This window comes from Panthera tigris, chromosome A3, assembly GCF_018350195.1.
Source record: "Panthera tigris isolate Pti1 chromosome A3, P.tigris_Pti1_mat1.1, whole genome shotgun sequence".
NCBI lineage: Eukaryota > Metazoa > Chordata > Mammalia > Carnivora > Felidae > Panthera > Panthera tigris.
The window spans coordinates 80,116,159-80,139,707 of NC_056662.1; the positions used below are offsets into that span (position 1 = coordinate 80,116,159).

Sequence of the window (23,549 nt, forward strand, 5' to 3'; positions counted from 1 at the left end):
CTCATGCTCTGTCTCTCTCTGTCTCACTCTGTCTCAAAAATAAAGATAAACATTAAAAAAAATTTTTTTAAATATTTGTCAATCTGACAGTGTGAAACTAAGGCTCAGATACATGAAGAAATGGGCCAGAAATTAACCAATGAATAAATGCTGGTGTTACATTCAAATGCAGGTTTGCCTGATGGCAACTACAATAGGCTGGATTTCAAAGAAATGGAAATATATAGGCTAAGTCGTTTTTATAGCAGAGAATACTTAGGAAAAATGAAAGTGATATTTCTTAAGCAAAAATGATTATATTATGTAAGAACTTTCTGAGGGGAAGTATTTCTGAAAGTGTGATTTTAGATTAACTGGATTAGAATCACCTGGTAGTAGTGGTGAGTGTGTGGGAGGGGTGGGCTGGGAGTAGAGAAGGGAGGTACATATTATTTTTAGAAGTGTAGCAGATTCCTGAGCCTATCTCTGGTTTTGCTAATTTAAGATCTCTGGGGATAGGATCCAGTCATCTAAATTGTCTAAAGCTCTTACTTTTATTTTTGTTTTTTAGTAAACACTAAAGTTAACTTTGGCTTTAGGAGTTTTGAAGTAATTACTCAAATATTGTCAGATTCACATACAAACATGTATGAACGTAGGCCAAGAGACAGAAACTTAGTCTTACATATATGTGAACACTCACTGACTTTGTCATTGTTCTTTCTTTCTCTTAAAATTCCTTTTACTATTTTTTCTCTCATTTCTGTCCCCTTCTGTACCTTGCCCGACATGAAATAGCATTAGGACTCTGGCAGCAGTAAGAGTAATTCTAAATTCTCTCTGCCTGGCTGGCCCCTACTCCTTTGTGGAAGGACTATAAGATGCAAAAGACACGCTCGTCTCACACTGCAATCGCTTATTTCATTCCTCTTTATAGAACTGATGATAGCGGTGATATCAGTTGTGGGCTGGTAAAGACTTAGACTCGGTTGTAAAAAGTAGAGATTCATGGAGCTGAGGTAGAGCTGTGAAAGATCCTTAAAGAGGAAAACAATGTGGGAGCTTGGTGGAGCATTACTAGAAATACAGTTCAGACCTCTTTTCCCAGCACAGACTCTAGTGAGATCCTGCGTTAACAATAGAAATGGATATTGTAGACTCAAAAGACTCTGTTCTGCTCACCTGTCCAGACCTTACAAAGGGCTGTTTTCATTGTTGCTGAGCAAGTAAATACTTAAAGTGGTACAACTAAATATGGTTAGAATTTAGTAGCTTTTATTTTCTGTTGTTTCAGAGACTGATATACCAAAAAGTTAAAAACTGCTTGAGTTCAGCAGAAAACCCGTCTACAAAATTTTTATCTAAAAAATGAATTTGAATGTTAATTGTCAAAACTCTAGATTTTATAGCAATTATCCTTAAATTGGGCTTTCAAAATTATGCTCATTTCCAAGTTACCTTAATTTTTATAGTTTATTTGGTTATAAAAAATAATTATTATTAGGGGATTAGTGTCATACTTTGTGAAACAGATTTGTTTAAAAAATCTGAAAATAATGTGTGGCAGTTTGTATGTCATGCTTCCAAAACAGAGGCTTTAAATCCTATATTATATGTAAAAGTTGTTAGCTATTCTAAAGGTACAATAAGAGATTATTGTTCATATCAGTGTAATAAATTGATACTACCTGATCATACTTTTTCATTTTGCACATTGTCAGAACCTTGGACCTTAATCTTATTCTTTGATTGACAGTAGCGACCAGGGAAAGAACAATTGTATTGTTTGGGATAGTCACATCTGTTCAACTTGATTCAGTTGAGGGTATTTGCATATTCTTAAGTATTTCTTCTGAGAGGGCTTAAATCCTTCTCAAGTGCTTGATGCATTTTTGAAATTCATTCATAAGGTATCTACATGCACTAATAGCTCTGTATAATATTGCTGTGCATAATCTGACAGATAAGACCACATTTTAAAACAAGGTATTCTTTAGGGATGCTACATTACATTTTTTACTTGTCCTGCTGGCAGAAATGTCAATTCTTTTCTAAAAGGCTGGCTTAATGTTTTGATTAAATTAGTATATCTTTATTTTAGGCAGGTTTGTCAATCAGAAGACAAATAAAATAAAGATTTATTAAATAATAATTCAAAGGTTAATGGTAGTTTTTCCAGCCTTGGTTGGAAAATTGAATAATTTTATAGAAAACCATTGTAGAGCTTAAATGGATTTCTGTTTAGTCTCCTTATTTTATAGGGATGTTTAGTGAGGCTTGTTTTCTTACTCAGGGTCACACAGCTTAAAAATTAGGCCTTATTTTAGATCTGAACTCCAAACCAGTAAATCCTAAGGAATGCTGGTGTATGACCTCTGGTTTACATTAATGATGTCATATGAACTCTGGTTTACTTTATTTGCAAATTATCCTCATCTAAATGTTCCCTTGCCATTAGAACATGTAGTAAGGGATTACGTCTTAATCATCTTCATATCTCTCTTGAATCAACAACGTGTCTTATACATAGGTAATGTCCAATCATTATTTTGCTGTTTTGTTTTCACTGTTCTCCTAGGCTATTATTCTATTAAGGATAATTTTGAAATGAGATAGCTTATTTCTAGAATGTTAAGTACCCTTGATAGCAAATAGGTGTTATTTTGTATTCATTTCTGATGAATTGGTAGTCTCTGTTTGGAGAATTTTGAGACCTGCTAGAATCGCTTGGCAGTGTCTGCCACAGACATAGCATCAGAGAAACCAGCGGTTTCTTCCTTGATAGATGTGATCTTAGGGGAGGGAGAGAGAACTGTGGAGTGGAGTGATCAAAAAAGGCCCTAGGAAGCAATAAGGCTCAGATTAAGATAGAACTCAGATACTGTAGTAAAAACGAGACACAATGCCACAGAGGCTGGAAGTTCTATAAAAATGGTAGGCATTCAAAAAGGAGAAATACCATTAATTACATTAAATAGAATGAAAGGAAGGAAAACAGTTGTCGAGTACTTTTGATACCTATCTCTGTGTTCTATCCTCTTTTTAGAGGAATTCTGGAGGCTTTCTGTCCTAGTTTCCATTCCTTGCTTTCCCTTTTCTGACATATTTAGAGTTGTTTTAGTTTATTTCTACCTCGGCCAGCTCTCTCCAATTTATGTATGCCTTATTTAAAGATGTAAAAGTTGCAATATAACTTCATCACAATTTTATTTCAATATTGTGTTACAGGAATACATTGGGGAAGGAAGTTTCAATTGTTATTTAATCATGTTATTTAAATAGTGTTTTAAAATATTTGGGTGTAAAATAACTCCAAAATTCCAAATTATATTTTATCTTCCAGGAATCCCCTTCTGGTCGAAGGAAAGCTCTGGCTACTAGCAGCATCAACATGAAACAGTATGCAAGCCCTATGCCAACTCAGACTGATGTCAAGTTAAAATTCAAGCCATTGTCTAAAAAAGTTGTATCTGCCACTCTCCAGTTTTCATTATCTTGCATTTTCCTTCGGGAAGGAAAAGCCACGTAAGTTTCTTTTGTCAAAAAGACAAGCTGCTTCTCAGTGTGTTTAAAAACTGTATGTAAAACAGCTTTTGACTTAGTGGACTGGCAACAGTTGAGAATATCCTACTGCATACCAGTCATTCTTGCCATTCCTTGTTTCAGAGGCTGAATTAAATGAACTCCTTGGTGTATATAGTCTCTTGACTCTAGAGAATGGGCAATAATATAAAAGTAATATTATAGCAATTTCCAAATTTTAAATTGTGTATCATAGGGTGCCATCCATGTTTGTTTTGTATTAATTGTCTTTAGTGTAAGTAGTTGTACTCTGAAGTACAGACAGTGCAGTTTGTAGAGCTGTTTGATGCAGCTGAGATATAAGAGGAACCCAAGATGAAAAGTTCAGGATAAGAGGGATGAAAGAACTAAAGGGACTTTTACCAATTCATGTTCTTTGGCCCGGCCTTCCAAAAGTTGTATAGCAAAGTACAATTTTCTATATAATTATCCTTTTAAGCAATCACTTCTTAAGTACTGAATAGGCATTGCACAAAGGTAATTCCTACACCAGTTCTGATCTCCTAAGTGTAAAATTCTAACTGTATAAAATGAGGTAAACATGCCTGGAACAGGAAAAATGTAACATTTACCATGCTTGTTGCGTACATTCAAGTCAAGGATGAGTGTATGTTTGGGGTGTAATGAAAGGGTTAGTACTTACTTGGAGAGGAAGATCAGGGAGGGAAGAAATGGAAACTCTAAGCCTGGATTTGAAAGGTGAGAGAAGGAAGCCAGCTATGAACATTTCGATCCAATCTGAATCATAGTTCTAAATGTATTTGAGCCAGTGGAATGTGGTTACTATATTTGGCCATGTCTACTTGACTGATTAGACTGGATTCTGTGCGTCAGTCAAAATGAGATGTTTGGCACTCATCTACAGGGTAGCAAATGACTTGGTAGATAACTGTAAGCCTCATCTCTGGAAAGTTGGCTTTTGAGTGAGTGTGGCAGAGGGACAGTGCAGAATGGAAGCAATCAGTCTTTCATCTCAGGACCTTAAATTTTAGACTTAAATACTGAGAACCTAAAAATAAAGATCTTACCCTGAAGTTCAAGCCATAATGAAAGGAAAGAAAACACAGGAAGAAAAGAGAAAACAAAATCAGAGAAGATCCTTTGAATGTGGACTCCTTTCCACTGGGCAGAAGCAGTAAGTGAATCAGCACCATCCATCCCTGGGAGAATCTGGGAAATTCAGTCAAACCAAATGTCTCAATTCCAGTGGAAATTTCTCTTAAAACACCCTAAACTCCCTCTCTGCCTCCACACTCCTTGCCTCCTTAACCTTTCATAGAGAAAAATGTTCAAGGTTAAAGTATGAGGAAATTACAGAGGTAAAATTAAGCAAGTTAACATTTCAAGAGTAATGATATATCTTGAAATTATCCCTCATTGACAGGTGAGCAATTTGTATAGCATTCATATAAGGTAATACAACTTTTTTTGTTCATGCAGACTTGATATCACTAAATTTATTTTTAAAAGGGGAAATGGTTATGTCAACTGTAGGCTTACATGAGATAAAATGCAAAGAATTTCAAAAACCAGTTTAGTCTGCATAGTTGTACTATATTTAGAAAATAAGTGAATGTTAACAAACATTTCTTTACAAAAGAGTTTTCTTGTTTTGTTTCTATTTTATTGTAGTTAGAACATGAGAAACAGTATCTTAATTTGAAATTCTGAATTTTAGGGAAGAATATCAGATTGAATTTAGTTTGTATGTAATGTGTTAGAAATGTGTTTTACTCACGGTAGTTTATTTGAAATTTAAGGTGAAAATGATATTTCAGGAAAACTTCATTATTTGATTTGTTTAGAGTAAGGTAAACTTTATATACTTATATTTAAAATACTTCAAGATAAAAAACATTTTTACATTTTATCCAGTATATGGTATTTAACTTATAGTCAATCCAGGTCATTTTTCATTTTGTAATTTTTAAAAATGCTGTTCCAATAGTTCCTTCACTTTTGGGGAGTTATGGCCCCTTTGAGAAAAATGCACATTTAAATAAGATTTACGTATAAGTTTACAGTGGTTTACCATTTCTTTTTCCTCCTACCCACAAAACCAAAAGGGTTCATGGATTTCAGATTAAGAATTTCTATTCTAATTTATTTTGAAAACTTGAATATTTTAAAGTCTAGATCTTATTGATTTGCAAACTATCTCACTGTTTTATGAAACAAGTTTTTATTTCCAGACTTAATGATTAGGAACCCACACTTTAATCCTGTGAAGAAAATTTTAGTCTTCCATAGATGGCAGCAAAGAGTTAAACTAACTCCTAACTAGTTAGTTTTTAATCTAGTTTGCTTTTTACTAATTAAACATGCCATTTAAAAATTAATGAATATGACTATTTAGGTTTTTCAGTAGTCTTGTACAACTATTTAAAAGGGCTCATTAATATTTAGAAAAAAGATTATATTATTATTTTCTTAAACTTTTTTCAAACAATGTCATTTAATGAACTGTGTATTAAATTTGAAATCATTGATGTAGGGATGAAGACATGCAAAGTTTGGCTAGTTTGATGAGTATGAAGCAGGCTGACATCGGCAATTTAGATGACTTTGAAGAAGATAATGAAGAAGATGATGAGAACCGAGTGAACCAAGAGGAAAAGGCAGCAAAAATTACAGGTTGGTTTTATTAGCATTAAGCTAAAAGTTTATCTTTTTTTCTTGAGAAGTTGAAAACTCAGTTTTCCAGGAAAAAAAGAATGCTGCTAGAGTATTTTTTCTTCCGTAAGCCTTTTAATATGCCATTTAGTTCTCTGAAAACTTTATGTGCTGATGGTTAATAACAGATTTTCAGAATTTAAAATGAAGTCCAAGCTTAGTCAAGAAAGCATAAAACTTTACTGGGACTACTGATTATAGTATAAAGTGGCCTAAATATGTTCACACTTCTTATGTCATTGTATGGATGAACCTTCTTATAAGTAAAGATCTGCCTTAAGGGTGGCATGACAAAATGCATTGGCTACTGTTTCCTAGCTCATGTGCATTTATTCACATAAATTATGTGCACATTCTTTGGTTTGGATTTGTATATATCTCATGTATCCTTATATCTAGAAGGTTCCATGCAAGTATTCCTTATAGCTGGCTTGGTCAAACTACTTAAGATGATTAAATATTTAGAATCTTTTGTATTGATTGGGCAATAAATATTTATTGGTAATCTATCACCTTAAGGAATTGATGTCATACCTTTATTATTGGAGTGAGAATCAAGCGCTGTGTACATATTCCTTTCAGCTAATGAAGTGTCCTAAATTTCTGTAATGAGATCCCTAGACTTCTATCATCTAGGTGATATGTTTCCAAATTCATAGGGCACTTTGGCAGTCATCTCTTGGCTTAGCCTCAACTCTTACTGTTATATGGGGAATTTCCATTGATCATATGGCGCATTTAACTCCTTAGCCAAAAACTTTCTTGACTTTCTCAATTCTAGTGATGTTCACTTTCACTCCACTTCTAGAAGTTTATTATAAGGAATTGATTAGACTTATATGCAAAGGTGTATGTTTTGTCCTGTGTAAATTTTATAAATTATTAATTTCTAATTTATGATTGCTGTTTTGATTTCTTAATTAACTCAAGGGTTGTTTAGGAGAGTGGGTTTTATCATGGACTTTTTTATTTTTAGTTAGTTACCAGTTTAATTTTATTTAAATAAGTTGCTGAAGCCTTTCAAATTTCAATTTCATATGAGTGAGGGTTTTTTTCTTTGTAGTCTAGATACATGATCTATTTTTGTAAATTTTCTTTTAAGTATCTTTTTATATATATTTTCTATTTGTTGGATTCAGCATGTATTTATTAGGCCAAACTTTAAATTTATATTATTTAGTTATTTATAGTCTTATTCTTTTTGTGTAGTTCATCTTTGAAATACTAAGAACTTCAATGCTAAATTCTTTAGTGCATAAAAATTAATTTTCTAATAGTTTCATTATGGGTTGTAATTTGATCAGTTTGCCCCACTTTATGCCTCTTGCCGTGAAATTTTGTCTGGTGTTGATATTTTAACTCATGCTTTCTTTATATTTATATTTTCCTGGTGTATTTATCACTTTATTTTTAACCTGTATTAAGTACTTCTCTTATAAATAGTATTTGGTTTATCTATCTTTATATTCTTTGCCCTTAATAGTTACATTTTTTTGATAACTGCATACTTAATTTCACTTACATTACTTTATCCTTTTATTTGGGAATTTTCTTATTATTTTTTTCCATTCACACCTTAAAATTTACCATTCTCAAATGTTCTTTATTTAAGCATTTTTAAATACAGTTATTTGGAAGCTATACATTCTGTTTTCATTTTAGTCTACTATCATCTAAGATAAAAAAGCCAGACAGATAAATGAATGAACCTGTATTTCTCTACCAACATTAAAAATAAAACAGTCGTGCTTGGCTGGCTAGGTCAGTTGAGCAAGTGACTCTTGATCTCAGGGTTGTGAGTTTGAGCCCCACGTTAAGTATAGACATTGCTTAAAAATAAAATCTTTAAAATAAATAAATAAAACAGAACGTATTGACTCACCTCATATAAGATGAGAGAGTCAATATTTTTTTTTTTTATTTAAACACCTCCCAGCTGTTATTTTTATTTGAGTAAATTTTGGGGTTCTTCTTTCAATAATAAATGCAGACATTTGCATTAAGTTAAAAAAATTTTTTTTTAACTTTTATTTATTACTGAGAGACAGAGAGAGACAGGGTATAAGCATGGGAGGGGAAGAGAGAGGGGGAGACACAGGATCTGAAGCAGGCTCCAGGCTCTGAGCTGTCAGCACAGAGCCTGACACGGGGCTCGAATCCACAAACCACGAGATCATGACCTGAGCCAAAGTAGGACGCTCAACCCACTGAGCCACCCAGGCGCCCCTGCATTATGTTTATAATCATTTCAGCAACAATTATATGATACTTTTTAAAATGCCCTGTCTTTCCTATCTTTGAGTTCTTTGTTTTATTTGGGTGGCTGAAGCACTTCAGGAAGGGTAAGTTAGTAACCTTTCTCTACTGCCACCAATGACTTTTTACCTATCCTTTAAATTTTAATAATATTGACACATACTCTGAGAAACCTTTCATGCCCACTCCCTCTTAAGCTTGACCATTCTATCCCTTAGGCTACTACTGTACTATTTACAAATGCAGACATTTTCTTGCAGCATGAATGTTTATAACTGCTGTGAGATATAATTTGATCTTTTAAATGGAGAATATGGTTTGTTCTTTGTGAATGACTTTTGATTAAAACTAAATCTCAATTAGGCCCTAGTACCATAAATAGGAAATTTTAAAACCCCACAGTTTTATAATTGTTGTGAGCAATGTTGTACTACTTTGATCACAGTAATGGGGAAAAAAGGTGGTAACAGTATGTCGGAAGTTCTTTGCTATTATTGAAAGGGAAAGAAAGGACATTATTTTTGAGTAAATTATAGATATAATGAAAACAATTATATTCAGATTTTATTGTCTTAGTCTGTTGGGGCTGCTATAACAAAATACCTTGGATGGGTAGTTTATAAGCAACTTAAATTTATTTCCCACAGTTTTGGAGACTGGAAGTCTGAGATCAAGGTGCCAGCATGGTTAGATGAGGGCCCTCTTCTGGGTCACAGACTTCTCATTGTATTCCTCACATGGTGGAAGGGGCAAAGGATCTCTCTGGGCCCCTTTTAGAAGGACATTAATCTTATTCATGAGGGCTCTGCCCTATGACCTAATCTTCTCTCAAAGGCCTTACCTCCTAATACCATCACACTGAGAATTAAGATTTAAACATGAATCTGGGGTGGGGGGGGGGGCACAAATATTCAGACCATAGTATCCCTTATTGCTTAAAAATACACATACACCTTATTTTCTAAAATTCCTGTAGAAGAAATAATTTTCTTTTAGATAGTCTAAAATTCTCTGACCCTAATTGAAGAAATTATTTTAATGCAACTTGTGATGATCCAAGGTTTCTTTGGAATGCTACTATTTTCTGTTATTATTTTATGTATGTATTTCTTTTCCCTGTTTCATGAAATTCCTTCAAGGTAGAGACTATGTTGTAACTGTTCTTTTTATCACTCGCTTCTGGCACATTGTCTGGAACATATTGAGAATTTAAGATGTGTTAACTGAAAGGTCATAAATCAATGAAGGGACTTCTTTCTCATATGATAGCCCATACTAATCACTCTGGCTTATTATCTTGTTCCATTTATTTAACCTTTACCCATATACGACCTTATCCAAGGTTGCATGGTCCCATTTTATGGAAAGCATGTGATCTTGGAGGACACATAATTCAAACCTTAAATAATTCAAGACTAGTTTTCCAAAAGTTATGAATTCAAAATGTATATTGAGGGAGCAGGGGTAGATGGGGACAGTGGTGATTAGATGCATGCTCTTAAGTAAATCCAGTCATTATAACATTTTTGCTTTGATGTTACATTTTTTTTTTCTCTATTATATTTCCAGAGTACAGTCACTTAAATTAATAGCACAGCATGTTATGGCAGTTGTTTGGCTTCCTTAGTTGCATTTTTTAGCACATGTAAATTCCATTCCAAAGTTATTATCTTTCAGGAATTTTTTTTAGCACCAGCACTACCACTCTAAAAATGTTTGGGTAAAGTAGTTTTAAGATAGTTAAAAATATATTAAAATTTAACAACAGTAATGTTAAAGCAATAGGTTAATACTAAACAAAATGAATGCATTTTATAAACATGGTACAAATAAAGTATGGTGGGTATTTTTATTTACCAACTAAAGTGGCAGTAATTTAAACACAGCTTATATTTGCTGTTCCTTGCAGCTTTGGAATTGCTAACAGAATGTTTATGGAGGAAAAAATCATTATTTAAAAAATTGCCTCTATTAATGATATCTTTATATTGCAATAGAAATGTGTAAAATGCAATCACATATCGATATAAATTGTATGGCTTTATTATTTCCCCAACTAAGCTGTAAACTTCTTGAGGGAACAAGACTGTTACAATTATTTTGTGATACCTTAGATTAACACCTAGAAGCTATTCATTTAATCAGTGATATGGAATATTGCTGTAAAATCAATAGTAATTAACAAAATATGTCTTCTGAAATTACAGTCTTTGCTAGAAGGTAAACATAAATCCATGATACCTGTACTTGGATTGATCAAAAATCCTTACCCTGTTCTACCTGGGCCAAATTCACTTCTAACTGGAAACATTTTGGGATTGGCTCTTAGGAAACTTTACTGATAGTGTTATATATAGGTGCATTCTACAGAGGTACAGCACCAGTGAATGGGCAAGAGAATTTTAAATTGCAGTTAGAAAAATTGCAGTTTGAAATGTAGTGGGAGTAATAGACCTTGGAGATGGAGAAACAAAGCCCATTAATAGAAAGTTTATTATAGCCAGTATTAGAAAACATATATAGTTTTAAAACAGTCAGTGCCTCCATCTATATGGCATCCTCACAGTGCTTGAACCAGTATTTGGTAATATGACCATCTTTGATATTGAATTTCTGCATACATATCAACAAGAGGAAAAAGGAAAGATTCCTCCATAAATAACATGTCTTACTGAAAATCAGGTTCAACTGAAACATTTTTTATAGGAAAGCATTATCGGAGAATTCAGACATTATGAAATATCTGAAAGATCCCAGTATACCTAAAGCTGTTGGAATGGTAACCAAGGATTCTACATAGGTTCATCTAGACCTATACAGGTAACATAAGCCAGACTAAGCATTAGATTCACTTGGAAGGATATTGGAAACGTAGTAGCATGCCAGCAGAGCATTGCTTTTTCACTGGAGTCCTCACAGCATCCGAGGTGCTATTCTTTGACCTCTGTCTCACATGACAGCTTGTGTACAAGGAGACAAGATCCACATAGTTAGAAGCAAGGATTGCCTTGGTTTAAAGTCCATTCTGCAGAAGAGCTGGTATATTTTGAAACGGTTAAATAGGTATAGTTTTCAGAGTCCCTGTAAGGGACATACCTAGTTACAAGAGTCCACAATTTTCTGAGCCCAAAACTGTGGCTTTCCATCAAATATATAGTCTATTCAGAGTCTTTCCATCCAAATGTAGTTTATAAATCAAGCTTCATTTTTACCATAAGCACTGGTGTTTATTAATCCCTTTCCTGTTGTTTATAATGTTAATTTTGGAGGAGGAAGAATGACATATTGACTAACTTCAGAGGATATAATCTTAAGCACCCATGGTAGTAGAAGAGATAACAGTTCATATTTGAAGAGCTAAAGTTGATTATGGTATGTCTCAGTCCTCTGAGATTATAATGTCCTACTGCTAAGACTTGTGAATGGGTAAAAATTGGTCTACCTCCTTTGAGTAGAAGGACTGTCAGGATGAACTTGGGACTCTGGTCAGAGAATACATCCATTAATTTGTTTCTGGTTTTTACCTGACCATTTACTCTCCAGTACCTAGGATACTCATGAACCAAATCATAGGTTTGCTGTGGAGTGTATAAAGTGATAGGATAAAAATAGTCACCTATTTTGGAGGTCTGTGTAAAGGATAGGGATTTCTGGAATACTGCATCTATTATTTTGGTATTAATAAGGTTGGAAAACAGGGTAGAATCAGAGAGTTGGAGCATTTATGATCCCTTGAGCTAAAAAATTGAGCGGCGCCTGGATGGCTCAGTTGGTTAAGCGTCCGACTTCGGCTCAGGCCATTATCTCATGGTCCGTGAGTTCAAGCCCCGCGTCAGGCTCTGTGCTGACAGCTCAGAGCCTGGAGCCTGCTTCAGATTCTGTGTCTCCCTCTCTCTCTGCCCCTCCCCTGTTCATACTCTGTCTCTCTCTGTCTCAAAAATAAATAAACATTAAAAAAAATTAAAAAATTGATAAGGCATCACAGCTACTTCCTTTTTAAAGGAATTTGATAGACGGAAGACAGTAAGAATAGCTTTTCCTAGTATTTAGAAGTCACATATGTCAACTCAGAGACTAGAAGTAGCAGAAGGCACAGATTCCAAATTTAACCTACTTTCTGTGTCACTCTTAAACCCTAATCCTGCTTTGTTTGTACTAATGACAACTGATCAGAATTCTCTAGGCCCCCCTGCCTCCCTAGGAAACTCCAGGAGAGTTCTGGTGACAGGGCAAGATTGGAAGTGAGAGCTCCAAAGAACAAGTTAGCTCTCCAGTATTTAGGGGAGGAACCAGGGGACAATGAATATTCTAAGTACCAGTATGCATTCTTTGAGGATTTGTCCTAGGAATGCACAGTTGATTTAACCATAACAGAATAAAGGAGAAAAACCATATAATCATCTCAATAGGTATATAAAGGAGTATTTGACAAAATTCCATACTGAGTTTCTCAGCAAGGTTTCAATGTAAGGGAATTTCTTCATTTTGATAAAGAACACCTGTGAAAAGCTACAGCTAAAATCATATGTAATGGTGAAATACTGAATACTTTCCTCCTAAGACTGGGTACAAGGCAAATATGTTTGTTTTCACCACTTCTGTTTAACATGATACTGGAGATCCTAACAAGGTCACAGAATGCAAAATTAATATAGAAAAATCTATATTTTTAGGAGTGCCTAGGTGACTCAGTCAGTTGAATGTCTGACTTTGGCTCAGATCATGATTTCACAATTCTGGGTTCGAGCCTCGCATCGGGCTCTGTGCTGACATCTTGAAGCCTGGAGCCTGCTTCAGATCTGTGTCTCCCTCTCTCTCTGCCCTTCCCCTGCTCATGCTCGTCTCTCTCTTTCTTAAGAATAAATAAACATTTAAAAAAAATTTTTAAAAGAAAAATCTATATTTTTATAAATGAACAGCAAACATTTGGGAAATAAAATTAACAAAATAATTCCATTTACAATCAAGGTTAAAAATAGTATAAATAATTAGAAATAAATTTAACAAAAGATGTAGAAAAACCTCTACACAGAAAACTATGATACAATATTGAAAATAATTACAGAAGACCTTAATAAATGGAGAGATAGTCTATGTTCATAGATTAGAAGACTCAATATTGTCAGGCTTTCCATCCTCCCCAAATCAGTCTATATACATTGAATTTAGTGCTAATTGTAATCCTAGCAAGTTTTGTGGGGTTCTGTTTTTGTTTTTGAGAGAGTGAGAAAGAGAGCAAATGCACACATGAGCAGGGGAGGAGCAGAGAGAGAGGGAAAGAGAGACTCTTAAGCAGCCTCCATGCCCAATGCAGAGTCCAATGTGGGGCTCAACCTCATTACTGTGAGATTATGACCTAAGCCAAAATCAAGAGTCAGATGCTTAACAGACAGAGCCACCCAGACGCCCCTATCCTAGCAGGTTAAAAAAAAAAAAAAATGGAAAGCTGATTCTAAAATATCTTTGGAAATGCAAAGGACCTGAATAATAATACAGTCTTGAAAAAGGACAGCATTGTAATATTACTAGGTGATAAGATTTACTCTAAAGGTATAAATCAGTATAGTGTGATATTGGCATAGGACAGACAACTTGTTCAATGGAACAAAACAGAAAGTTCTGAAATACTTAACCAAAGTTAGGTTGAAATACCAAACTTAACTTAGCCAATTAATTTTCAACAAAGGGACAGCATAATTCAGTGAGGAAGGGAAAATCTTTTCAACAAATTATTCTGAAACACCTCGTTGTCCATATGGAAAAAGTAAGCCTCAATTCTTACCTCTCAGGATACACAAACATTAATTCAAGGTTGATCATAGACCTAAATGTAAAAGCTAAAACAATAAAGCTTCTGGGGAGGGAAAAGAAAAACAATGTATTTGTGACCTGAGGGCAGGCAGAGGGTTCATACATAAGACACAGAAGAGAAAACATGAAAGAAATTTTGATAAATTAGACTTCATCAAAATTAAAAACTTAGGCTCGTCAAAATTGATTGTTGAGAAAATGTGTAAGTCATAGACTAGAAGAAAATACCCACAAAGCAGATATCTGATACTGTCTTGTATCCAGAATAGATTTTTTTTAATGTCTGACCATACTAAAAACACAACCCTGTTTAAAAAAATTTTTTTCAAGATTTTATTTTAAGTAATCTCTACACCCAAGGCGGGGCTCAAACTTACAATCCTGAGATCAAGAGGGCTCAACTGACTGAGCCAGCCAGATATCCCCAACCCTATTTTTTTTCAAATGGGCAAGAATTTGAATATGTGGTCCCTCAAAAAAGATGCATCACTGGCCAGTGTTATGCTTTGGAGAGAAGAATGAGGATGCTGCAAGATTTGCAGATGTGTTCTAGCTCTAGGCAGTTTTATTTTTTTCTTCTTTTAACTCAACTACGGACTTTCTCAAAAGGAAAACACCACCTACTCTTAATGCCACCACCCCACCCCATCCCTTTTTTTCTTTCAATGTGATAATCTCTGGTGGTCAATTTCTATCCACTTTTGCCTTCCTAACAGTAGAATCTCAAATTACTTAACCCTTTGCTTCGATTGCCTGTCCCTAATTTAGTTTTCCACCTTATTCTCATCAATATGAAGCAAGTCCATATTGACACACTGTTGCTATGATGCTATGACCAAAATACTGTACACTTTGAGTTTAACACTCAGTTTGAGTAGCACTGGGATAGAAATGTGTGGCTATTACATAGCATTCTTTATAGCATTTTTCAAATGTGAAAGTATTTGGTGAAACAAAGCTTAATGCTTTGCCAGGAAGTGGTTTGGTCAAGGTAGTAAACTATTGACAAAGCTTTCCACTTAAAAAAATTTTGGGAGTGGGGAGCCTGGGTGGCTCAGTCAGTTGAGCATCCGACTTTGGCTTAGGTCATGATCTCGCGGTCTGTGAGTTCGAGCCCCGCGTTGGGCTCTGTGCTGACAGCTCAGAGCCTGGAGCCTGCTTCGGATTCTGTGTCATGCTCATGTTTTGTCCCTCTCTATGTCCAAAATAAATAAACATTAAAAAAATTTTTTTAAAAATTGGGGGAGGGGCGCTTTGGTGGCTCAGTTGGTTAAGCGTCCAACTTCTGCTCAGGTCATGATCTCACGGTTCGTGAGTTGGAGCCCTGCATCGGGCTCTGTGCTAACAGCGTGGAGCCTGGAGCCCGCTTTGAGTTCTTTCTCTCCCTCTCTCCCTCTACCCCTCCCCCACTCATGTTCTGTCTCTGTCTGTGTCTCTCTCTCAAAAATGAATAAACATTTAAAAAAAATTCTGAGAATAAATTTTTATTGTAAATCTTTTACATTTTTAACTTTGTTTCTGATTATATATTATAAAGCACATTGATATAGGAAATTTAAAAGAAACAGAACAGTGCTTTTTTAAAGGGAGAAATCCGTAACAGAATTATGTATGTTAGGCTCCGGACCAACATCTTCAATGCCAGTTGATTTGTTTCCATAGGAAGTTTCACACACACCTATAGTTTGGTATGTTCCCAACTGAATAGCCCCCATCACAGTGGTGGAACACTATTCACATAGTCACCCAAGTCAGATAGCTGGAACTTGCCTTAGGTTCCTTTCCCTATCCCTCATGTCAAATTAACTACCAAATCTTTATTCTTAATTTATTCTCTAATGAGCAGATATTTATTGATTGCCTCCCTTCATGGAGTGGTGATGCTGAACCACTCATCTTCTTGCTTCTTGTCCTGTTTTTTTCCAAATGCTGCCACCATGTTGCTACTGGAATGATGTACTGAAATACTGAAATGATGTACTGAAATATACATTTTGATCTTTCAGTGGATCCCCATAGTTCTCAGAGTAAAGTTCACATTCTTTGATCACAATAATCTTTACAATAGGATGTCTGTCAACATCATCTCATTCCATTTTCCACCCTGGCATCTTAAACCCCAAACAACTTGCATTTCCTCAAATGTGTCTTGTTTTCATTTGTCTCCCTTTTGCCCTTGTAGAATGCTCTCATTTTTTTCTTTTATTTTAATAATAATGTCTGTTTGTCTTGTATTAGCTCAAATTTAAATGAAGGCCTTCCTGACCTCAGAGCTACATGCCTCTCTTCCGGTTTCACAGGCTTAAAATGAATATCTCAATCATAATATTTATCATACATTGTATATTGCTTTACTTACCTGCCTATCCCATAAAAATATAAAGCCGTGAGGGCAGGTACTACCAAAGACACATATTGGTACTTGATAAATGCTTATTAAATAAGTTAGATGGTATTTCTTTGGAACTTGCCTCTCTTTATGATTTGAATTAACATTTATTTACATACCAAATAGAGGGAGTATTGGTATAGCTAATTAGAATTACCTTTTCACTTGGTTAATATGAATGAAAGTTCTTAAGCGAAAGTTCTAGGAGTAATGTAAAGATTTATTTAAGATATGGATAAATAGGAAAACTAGGATAAGGACGACTGTCATCAGTGAACAGAATGGAAAGATGAAATTATTTGGGGTTAATGAGGAAATGGTCGTCACTGATTTTATTTGTCACTAAAAGCATGGTGAAGGGGAGGAAACATTCTAAACGTCTAGAAATACCACAATGTAAATAATTTAATCATGTGATGGAGTCATCTTGATAATGTTTAAAGAAATTCCCATGTTGTATCTAAATCTCTATAGAGCAATATTAATGTTTTGAAGGTAAGGACCAAGTCTCATATTTCTCCAGTATTCCTCTATGATACTTATTTTACAAGATGTTTAACAAATGATTGATTTCCACCTCATTGATTATAATAAAATAATTAAAATGTGTTAGCTATATAAGAAAACTACAAATCTTTAAGCATTACTTAAAATAATTTTCATGTAGTGGGGCACCTGGGTGGCTTAGTCAGTTTAGTGTCTGACTTCAGCTCAGGTCATGATCTCATGGTTCATGAGTTTGAGCCCCACGCCAGGCTCTCTGCTGTCAGTGGAGAGCCCACTTCACATCCTCTGTCTCCCTCTCTCTCTGCTTCCCATCTGCTTGCACTCTCTCTCTCTAAAATAAGTAAACATTAAAAAAAATTTTTTTTAAACTAGTAATTCCACATCTAGGAATACAATTGCACAACATAATTAAAATTAACTTTTTAAATTTTTTTAAAAATGTTTTTATTTATTTTTGAGAGAGAGAGAGAGAGAGAGAGACAGAGTACTTCCGAGGGAGGGGCAGAGAGAGAGGGAGACACAGAATCTGAAGCGGGGCTCGAACCCACGAATTGTGAGATCATGACCTGAGCCGAAGTCGGACGCTTAACCGACTGAGCCACTCAAGCACCCCTTGTTTAAATATCAAGTAATTTTATTCATGCAAAATGTATTTCTCATTAAGACAAAAAAATTGAATAAGTTTATCAAATTTTTATGTATATTTAGCTCAAAGATCTATAATCTTTCTGATCACCTCATATTCTAGTAGTCATTTACTAAGTCTGTTTCAGTATTAATTTGTATTTTTATAGGATGTAAATTCCAAGAGGACAATACCATGTATTTTTTTTCATCCTTGTGTCCTAAGGATAGTACTTGGCACAGAGTAATAAATATTAATTCAACAACAAATGAATGGACGAAGGCAACCTTTTTAAACTGTGTATTCTGATTTAGTTCAAATAAAATTTAGAGTGTGTACTTAGATTTACAGTGCTAAAGAATACCATTTTTAAATGCTGAATTTATAACTATTTTCTATTTCTAATCATTTTTTTTTCTTTACCACTGAATAATCTGGATCTGTTTTGTTTGTCCTAATACCTAAGGTATTCCCAGGTTGTAACTTTGGAAACAGCAAGAGTTAAATAGAATACCCTATTGGCTCTTATTCTTTTTTCAAGTTAATTTTCACCCAGTGAGTGATAATTGCACATATTCAGAGTTGTCCAAAATATATATGAATCGTGTTAAAAGATTCTATTTATGTACCAAATGAATTCTATCTTATTTTAGTATTTTTCTATCTAACCTTGTCTTTTGTTCTGTTTCTTATTGGCTAAATTATAAGATTTCCTAAAGCCAACACTCGGGAGTTCCTTTAAAAGAACAGTTAGAAAAACAAGAGTAGAAAACAGTAGCTATTTCTACTTTTCTTATTTTGTGCTGATTTTTAAAATTGTGGAACATGAACAAGTGCTTATTATGTTCATGATTCATGTAGATACACTTCTTAAAATCTTTAGTACATTTAGAATATTACGAAAAATAGTACATATTATCTGTAGTATCAGAGGACATTTTTTATTGTTTCTAACATATGCGTTTATAGTACTGTTTTACAAATACAAAATGTGGTTGCTAAAAGCCAGTGTCAACCTCTTGGGTTATTATCTTTGTTTTGTGTTTATTAACATGGGTGTTATATTAATGATATAAATTTAACAAAATGTTTTCTATTTTAAAATATGAGTAGAGCATTAACTTTCAGTTAAATACATCTGTTATAGTCCATCACAGTAACATCCTCTAAATGTACTCTCGTGATTAACCAAACATCCCCTCTCTTTGTCTTTTTGAGTAACAGCATGCTTCTATGGCTCTTTAATTAAATGACCTTACCTTACATTTGTCTCGACTGGCTTCTGTTTACAGAAATTGTAAACCAATTGAATGCTCTGAGCAGCTTAGATGAAGATCAAGATGACTGCATAAAGCAAGCAAATATGCCTTCAGCTAAATCAGCCAGTTCCTCTGAAGGTCTAAGAGCTTTCTTCCTTTCTTTCTGCTTCTGATTGCCTGTATTTACTGTGACCTGCTACCTCTTGACTTCTGTCTGTACTTATTAGCTGTCAGTTTTGTCTTTGTGCTTTTCCTTGAATGTTTTCTTGGTAATTTGTAGCGTACCAACAGGCAACAGAATAACTTACCATCTTTAGCAAAGCCTTATATCAGTATCATCATATTATGTGACCATATATCTTCACTTAGCTTATATATCATAAGTATACTGTTTTAAAATATTTGCTTACATTAAACCCATTTAAATGATTCATATTTAGGAGTGAAGGATACGTTTCTAAGAATCTATTTCAGTACTTTTTTGTTGGATCAAATTAGAGTCCAATGAAAGTTTCTCTCGTTCATTATCCGACATAGTTTTCTTTTTTTTCTGACATAATTTTCAAATTAATATGCATATATTTGTTTTGCTTTATTTGAATATGTTGGTATGCTACAAAATACTTGAATGGCATTCTGCCATAGGTAAAATGCTACATCTTATTATTTGCAGGTATTATTAATGTGAATTATAATTTGAAATATTTTTGAATGATTGATAAAATTGTACTTAGCTATAATCATAGTGAACTAATACATATGTTTATTTTCAGAGCTTATCAACAAACTTAACTTTTTGGATGAAGCAGAAAAGGACTTGGCCACTGTGAATTTAAATCCATTTGGTGATCCTGACGTAGCAGAATTAAACCCATTTGGAGATCCTGACTCAGAAGGTAGCAGATTTTTTTCTGTACTTTTTAAAGTCTTTATAAAGTGAAGTTATTTTGAATAGTAACGTGGGAAGAGTTTCTTTTTTTCAAAGACTCAAAGTAATTTTGTTTATGATGATATTATTGTGTTCAATGCCACTTGCAGTTGATCAACAAATCTGAGTAGCTTCCATTGAATTATTTTTAAAGAAAAAAAGATACCTTCACATAAACATTTACATGGGGCTTTTTTTTTTTTTTAATTCCAGTATGATTAACATGCAGTGTTAGGTTAGTTTCAGGTGTTCCATAACAGTGATCCAACAATTCTATGCATTACTCTGTGCTCATCATGATAAGCGTAATCCGAATCTCCCTTCACCTATTTCACCCTTCCTCTCCATCCGCCTTCTACATGAGGCTTATTTTTAAATTCTCTATTACTTTGGTCAAGTTAGATAGTAAAGCTCTAATGTTAGAGATAACAGTATTTTACCTACCTGGCATATAGTAAAGTCTCATCAGAGTAGCCTACCAAAGTAAGGGCAAGTTGTGAGACATGCTGACCCTGGGGTTGCGGGGATGGCTTCTCTGTCAGCTCCTCTGACCTCACCCTCAGAGAGTCCAGTGAACCCCTCCACCCCACACTCCATGTCTCAGGCTGAGAATTATCATCAGTAGTGAGAGTAGGTTGTGTATGTAAATGGCATGGAGCAAAAAGAAGCCTGCAAACCACCGCTATCATGTATACAACATACTTGCAAGGAATAAATCCAGGGAGTTTTTTTTTCCTAAGTCATTTTTCTTATCAAGTAGTTTTGAACTCTTAAAGCCTAGATAAGAGCTGTGGAAGGAGTGAGACCTCTGTTTAATTAAACTGTTTTTCCAAAGTAAATGCAAGAATGATTAACCAGTGTGTACATCTTTTAGACTGCTCTTATGAAATCCTCATGAGCTTTGAAGAATTTTGTTACTACCTCTCATGGTGAAAATGCAGTTTTAACTTCAGGATTCACTCTTGTTGGAGCAATCTCATTTTATAATCCGTTTCGTCTTCTCTTCTGTACTTTCTCCCTTCTTAGCAGATTCTAAACTTGTAAATTTAAAATAATGAGACTTTGTTTGTAAGCTATATATATTAAGGATATATTTTAAATCTCAATGGCTATCATAAATCTTAGAAGTAATCTACTTCGGCTGCCTCTTTTCATAGATTAGGAAACTGAGGCCCAGAGGAATTCACTGATTTGAATAAGAACTTTAGGTAAATGGAAGTGGAGGTGGAGCTAAGATTCCTAATCAAGTGTCTTCTTTTGACCACACAGCTTCTCCTCAGTTGTGTGCTACATATATCTGAGTTTTAAAATATTACCACAGCATTTTGAGACATCAGTATTTGAACTTTCCACCTCAAAATCAAATAAAAACAATTAAAAAAAAACACATGTAGGTCTGATTTCTGAGGTATTGAAAGGAGTAGCAGATAACACATAATTTTTGTTTAGGAGCGGTTAGCCAACCTGACTCAGAATCTTTAATCATGCCTATAGAGCTAAAAAAAAAAAAAAAGAAAAGAAAAAAAGAAAATGTGACAACCAGTATTTTCTTTAAATATACATCTCTCAGAGACTTTGGACTAAGTATTTTCTAATAGAAGAATACTTGTTTTTCTAGAAGTAATTTTTAAATTTTTATTGATCAAAAATTCGCATCCTCAGGTAACAAAAGCCTTTGAGGAAAAAATAATGTGTTGCTGTTGTTCAGATGGTTCTTTTATTTGCCTTTACAGCTTCAATTCTCGTCTTAGATTCATGACATTCTGTGCTTCAGTGACCCTTTTAGAAAGTTATTAAATGTATTTGTTAGCTTTTATATAAAATAATCTTATTTTAAACCCTCCTTTGTTGCCATTTCTGCCATCTTCAAATCGTCCTCTGTGGTTTAAATACTTTCTTGTTTTTGGTTTTGTAAATGATGAATTTGCTTGGATCAGTTTTTGCAGTCCTCTTCCTGAAAGTAAAAATAAAAATCTTATTTCCATTGACCAGTTTTGCCTGTTTCTCCAGCATTTGAGACTTGATATTTGTTAATAAAAAATTGAATAGGCAAAATCTTCCAGTCTCTCTGCCCCTACAGAGAAAAGAAAATGCCTCATTTACATTATTTTATAAAGATTCTAATGCAGTGTTAAGTTTGAGTATTATCCTGGTGTTACAAAAGTTACCGTTGCTGAGTCTTCTCTAGCGTAGTCTAGATTTAAATTTAAATTTAAAATTTAAATTTTATTTAAATTCATTTCAGTATTTATTATGATTTTATGAAATCTCTTTCACACTTTGTAATTGCTTCTTCATGGTGTATAGAATTTCAATTCAGAATTTTTTTTCCCAATATAAAGACAAAATAAGTTTTCTGGGCTAATGTCTAAAGTATATAAGTAAAAGGAGTTTAACGTTAAAATGTAAAAGTCGTAAATATGTCAGTCATGAAATTTTTATAATAATTGGATTAAATTGTTTGAAGTGTCACATGAAATTCACAGTTATTTTTCTTGAGAATTTCAGTAACCAGTTTTCTGCCTTCTAGAGTATTTTGTCAGGGCTGCACAACATAATTAAAACCAACTTTAAAAAAAATTTTTTTTTTTAACGTTTATTTATTTTTGAGACAGAGAGAGACAGAGCATGAATGGGGGAGAGTCACAGAGAGAGGGAGACACAGGATCTGAAACAGGCTCCAGGCTCTGAGCTGTCAGCACACAGCCCGACGCGGGGCTCGAACCCACGGACCATGAGATCATGACCTGAGCCGAAGTCAGATGCTTAACCGACCGAGCCACCCAGGCGCCCCAAAAACGAACTTTTAAACTACATTATGATTGATGGCTCTCTGGAACTTTTCTCCATTTTGGGAAAACATTTATTTTTGTGAGCAGAATCCATGACCAAATTTTGGACAGTTTTATTACAAGTTCTATTTTGTTTTAAAATATTAAGACATAGAAAAGAAGAAAAAGGGTTATACTAAGCACGTCATAAGTATCATTGAAGGACATGAGTGCTTTTTGTGAGTCAGAATTCTGTGAGTCAGAATTTTATTTTTAAGGGTACCTTGGCTTTCAAAATGAAATTTAAAATAATAAAATTTAGGGGCACCTGGGTGGCTCAGTTGGTTGAGCGTCCAACTCTTAATTTCAGCTCAGGTCATGATCTCATGGTTCATCAGAGCCCCATGTGGGGCTCTGTGCTGACAGCACAGAGCCTGCTTGGGATTCTCTCTCTGCCCCTACTGCACTTGTGTTCACACGCAAGAAGAATTTAGAAGAATTTGGTGTAACATGACTATCAGTTTATCAGTATAATTTCAATGTAGTGCTTTCAACCTCCGAATTCTATGTTAGTCCTTTACATTATTAAACAGAGTATCGATTGGATCCAAGTCATATTGAAAAAAATCAAACATCTCATTAAAAGCTCTAAAAATTTAAGGTTGTGCAGCATACAAAAACGTACTCTTAGAAGGCTTTCAAGAAACAAATTCAGTGATGTGTGGGTATATTTTTGATATAGTCCAGAATGAATTTTCACTTCCCTAAG

The 23,549-nt window shown here is 34.3% G+C and overlaps 1 protein-coding gene across 18 annotated transcripts in view; it reads left to right on the forward strand.

Annotated features, from left to right (window-relative positions):
• Window positions 1–23,549, forward strand: part of EHBP1 (EH domain binding protein 1) — a 368,736-nt gene that overhangs the window by 163,544 nt on the left and 181,643 nt on the right. For 15 of the 18 annotated variants that reach the window (XM_042981497.1, XM_042981498.1, XM_042981500.1 and 12 more), the window contains 4 exons: window positions 3,323–3,504; window positions 6,056–6,195; window positions 19,115–19,219; window positions 19,855–19,977. In XM_042981497.1, coding sequence (XP_042837431.1) covers window positions 3,323–3,504; window positions 6,056–6,195; window positions 19,115–19,219; window positions 19,855–19,977 — 550 coding nt within the window. The remainder of the gene's footprint in view (window positions 1–3,322; window positions 3,505–6,055; window positions 6,196–19,114; window positions 19,220–19,854; window positions 19,978–23,549) is intronic. The other 3 variants (XM_042981505.1, XM_042981507.1, XM_042981508.1) reach the window with 1 other exon arrangement.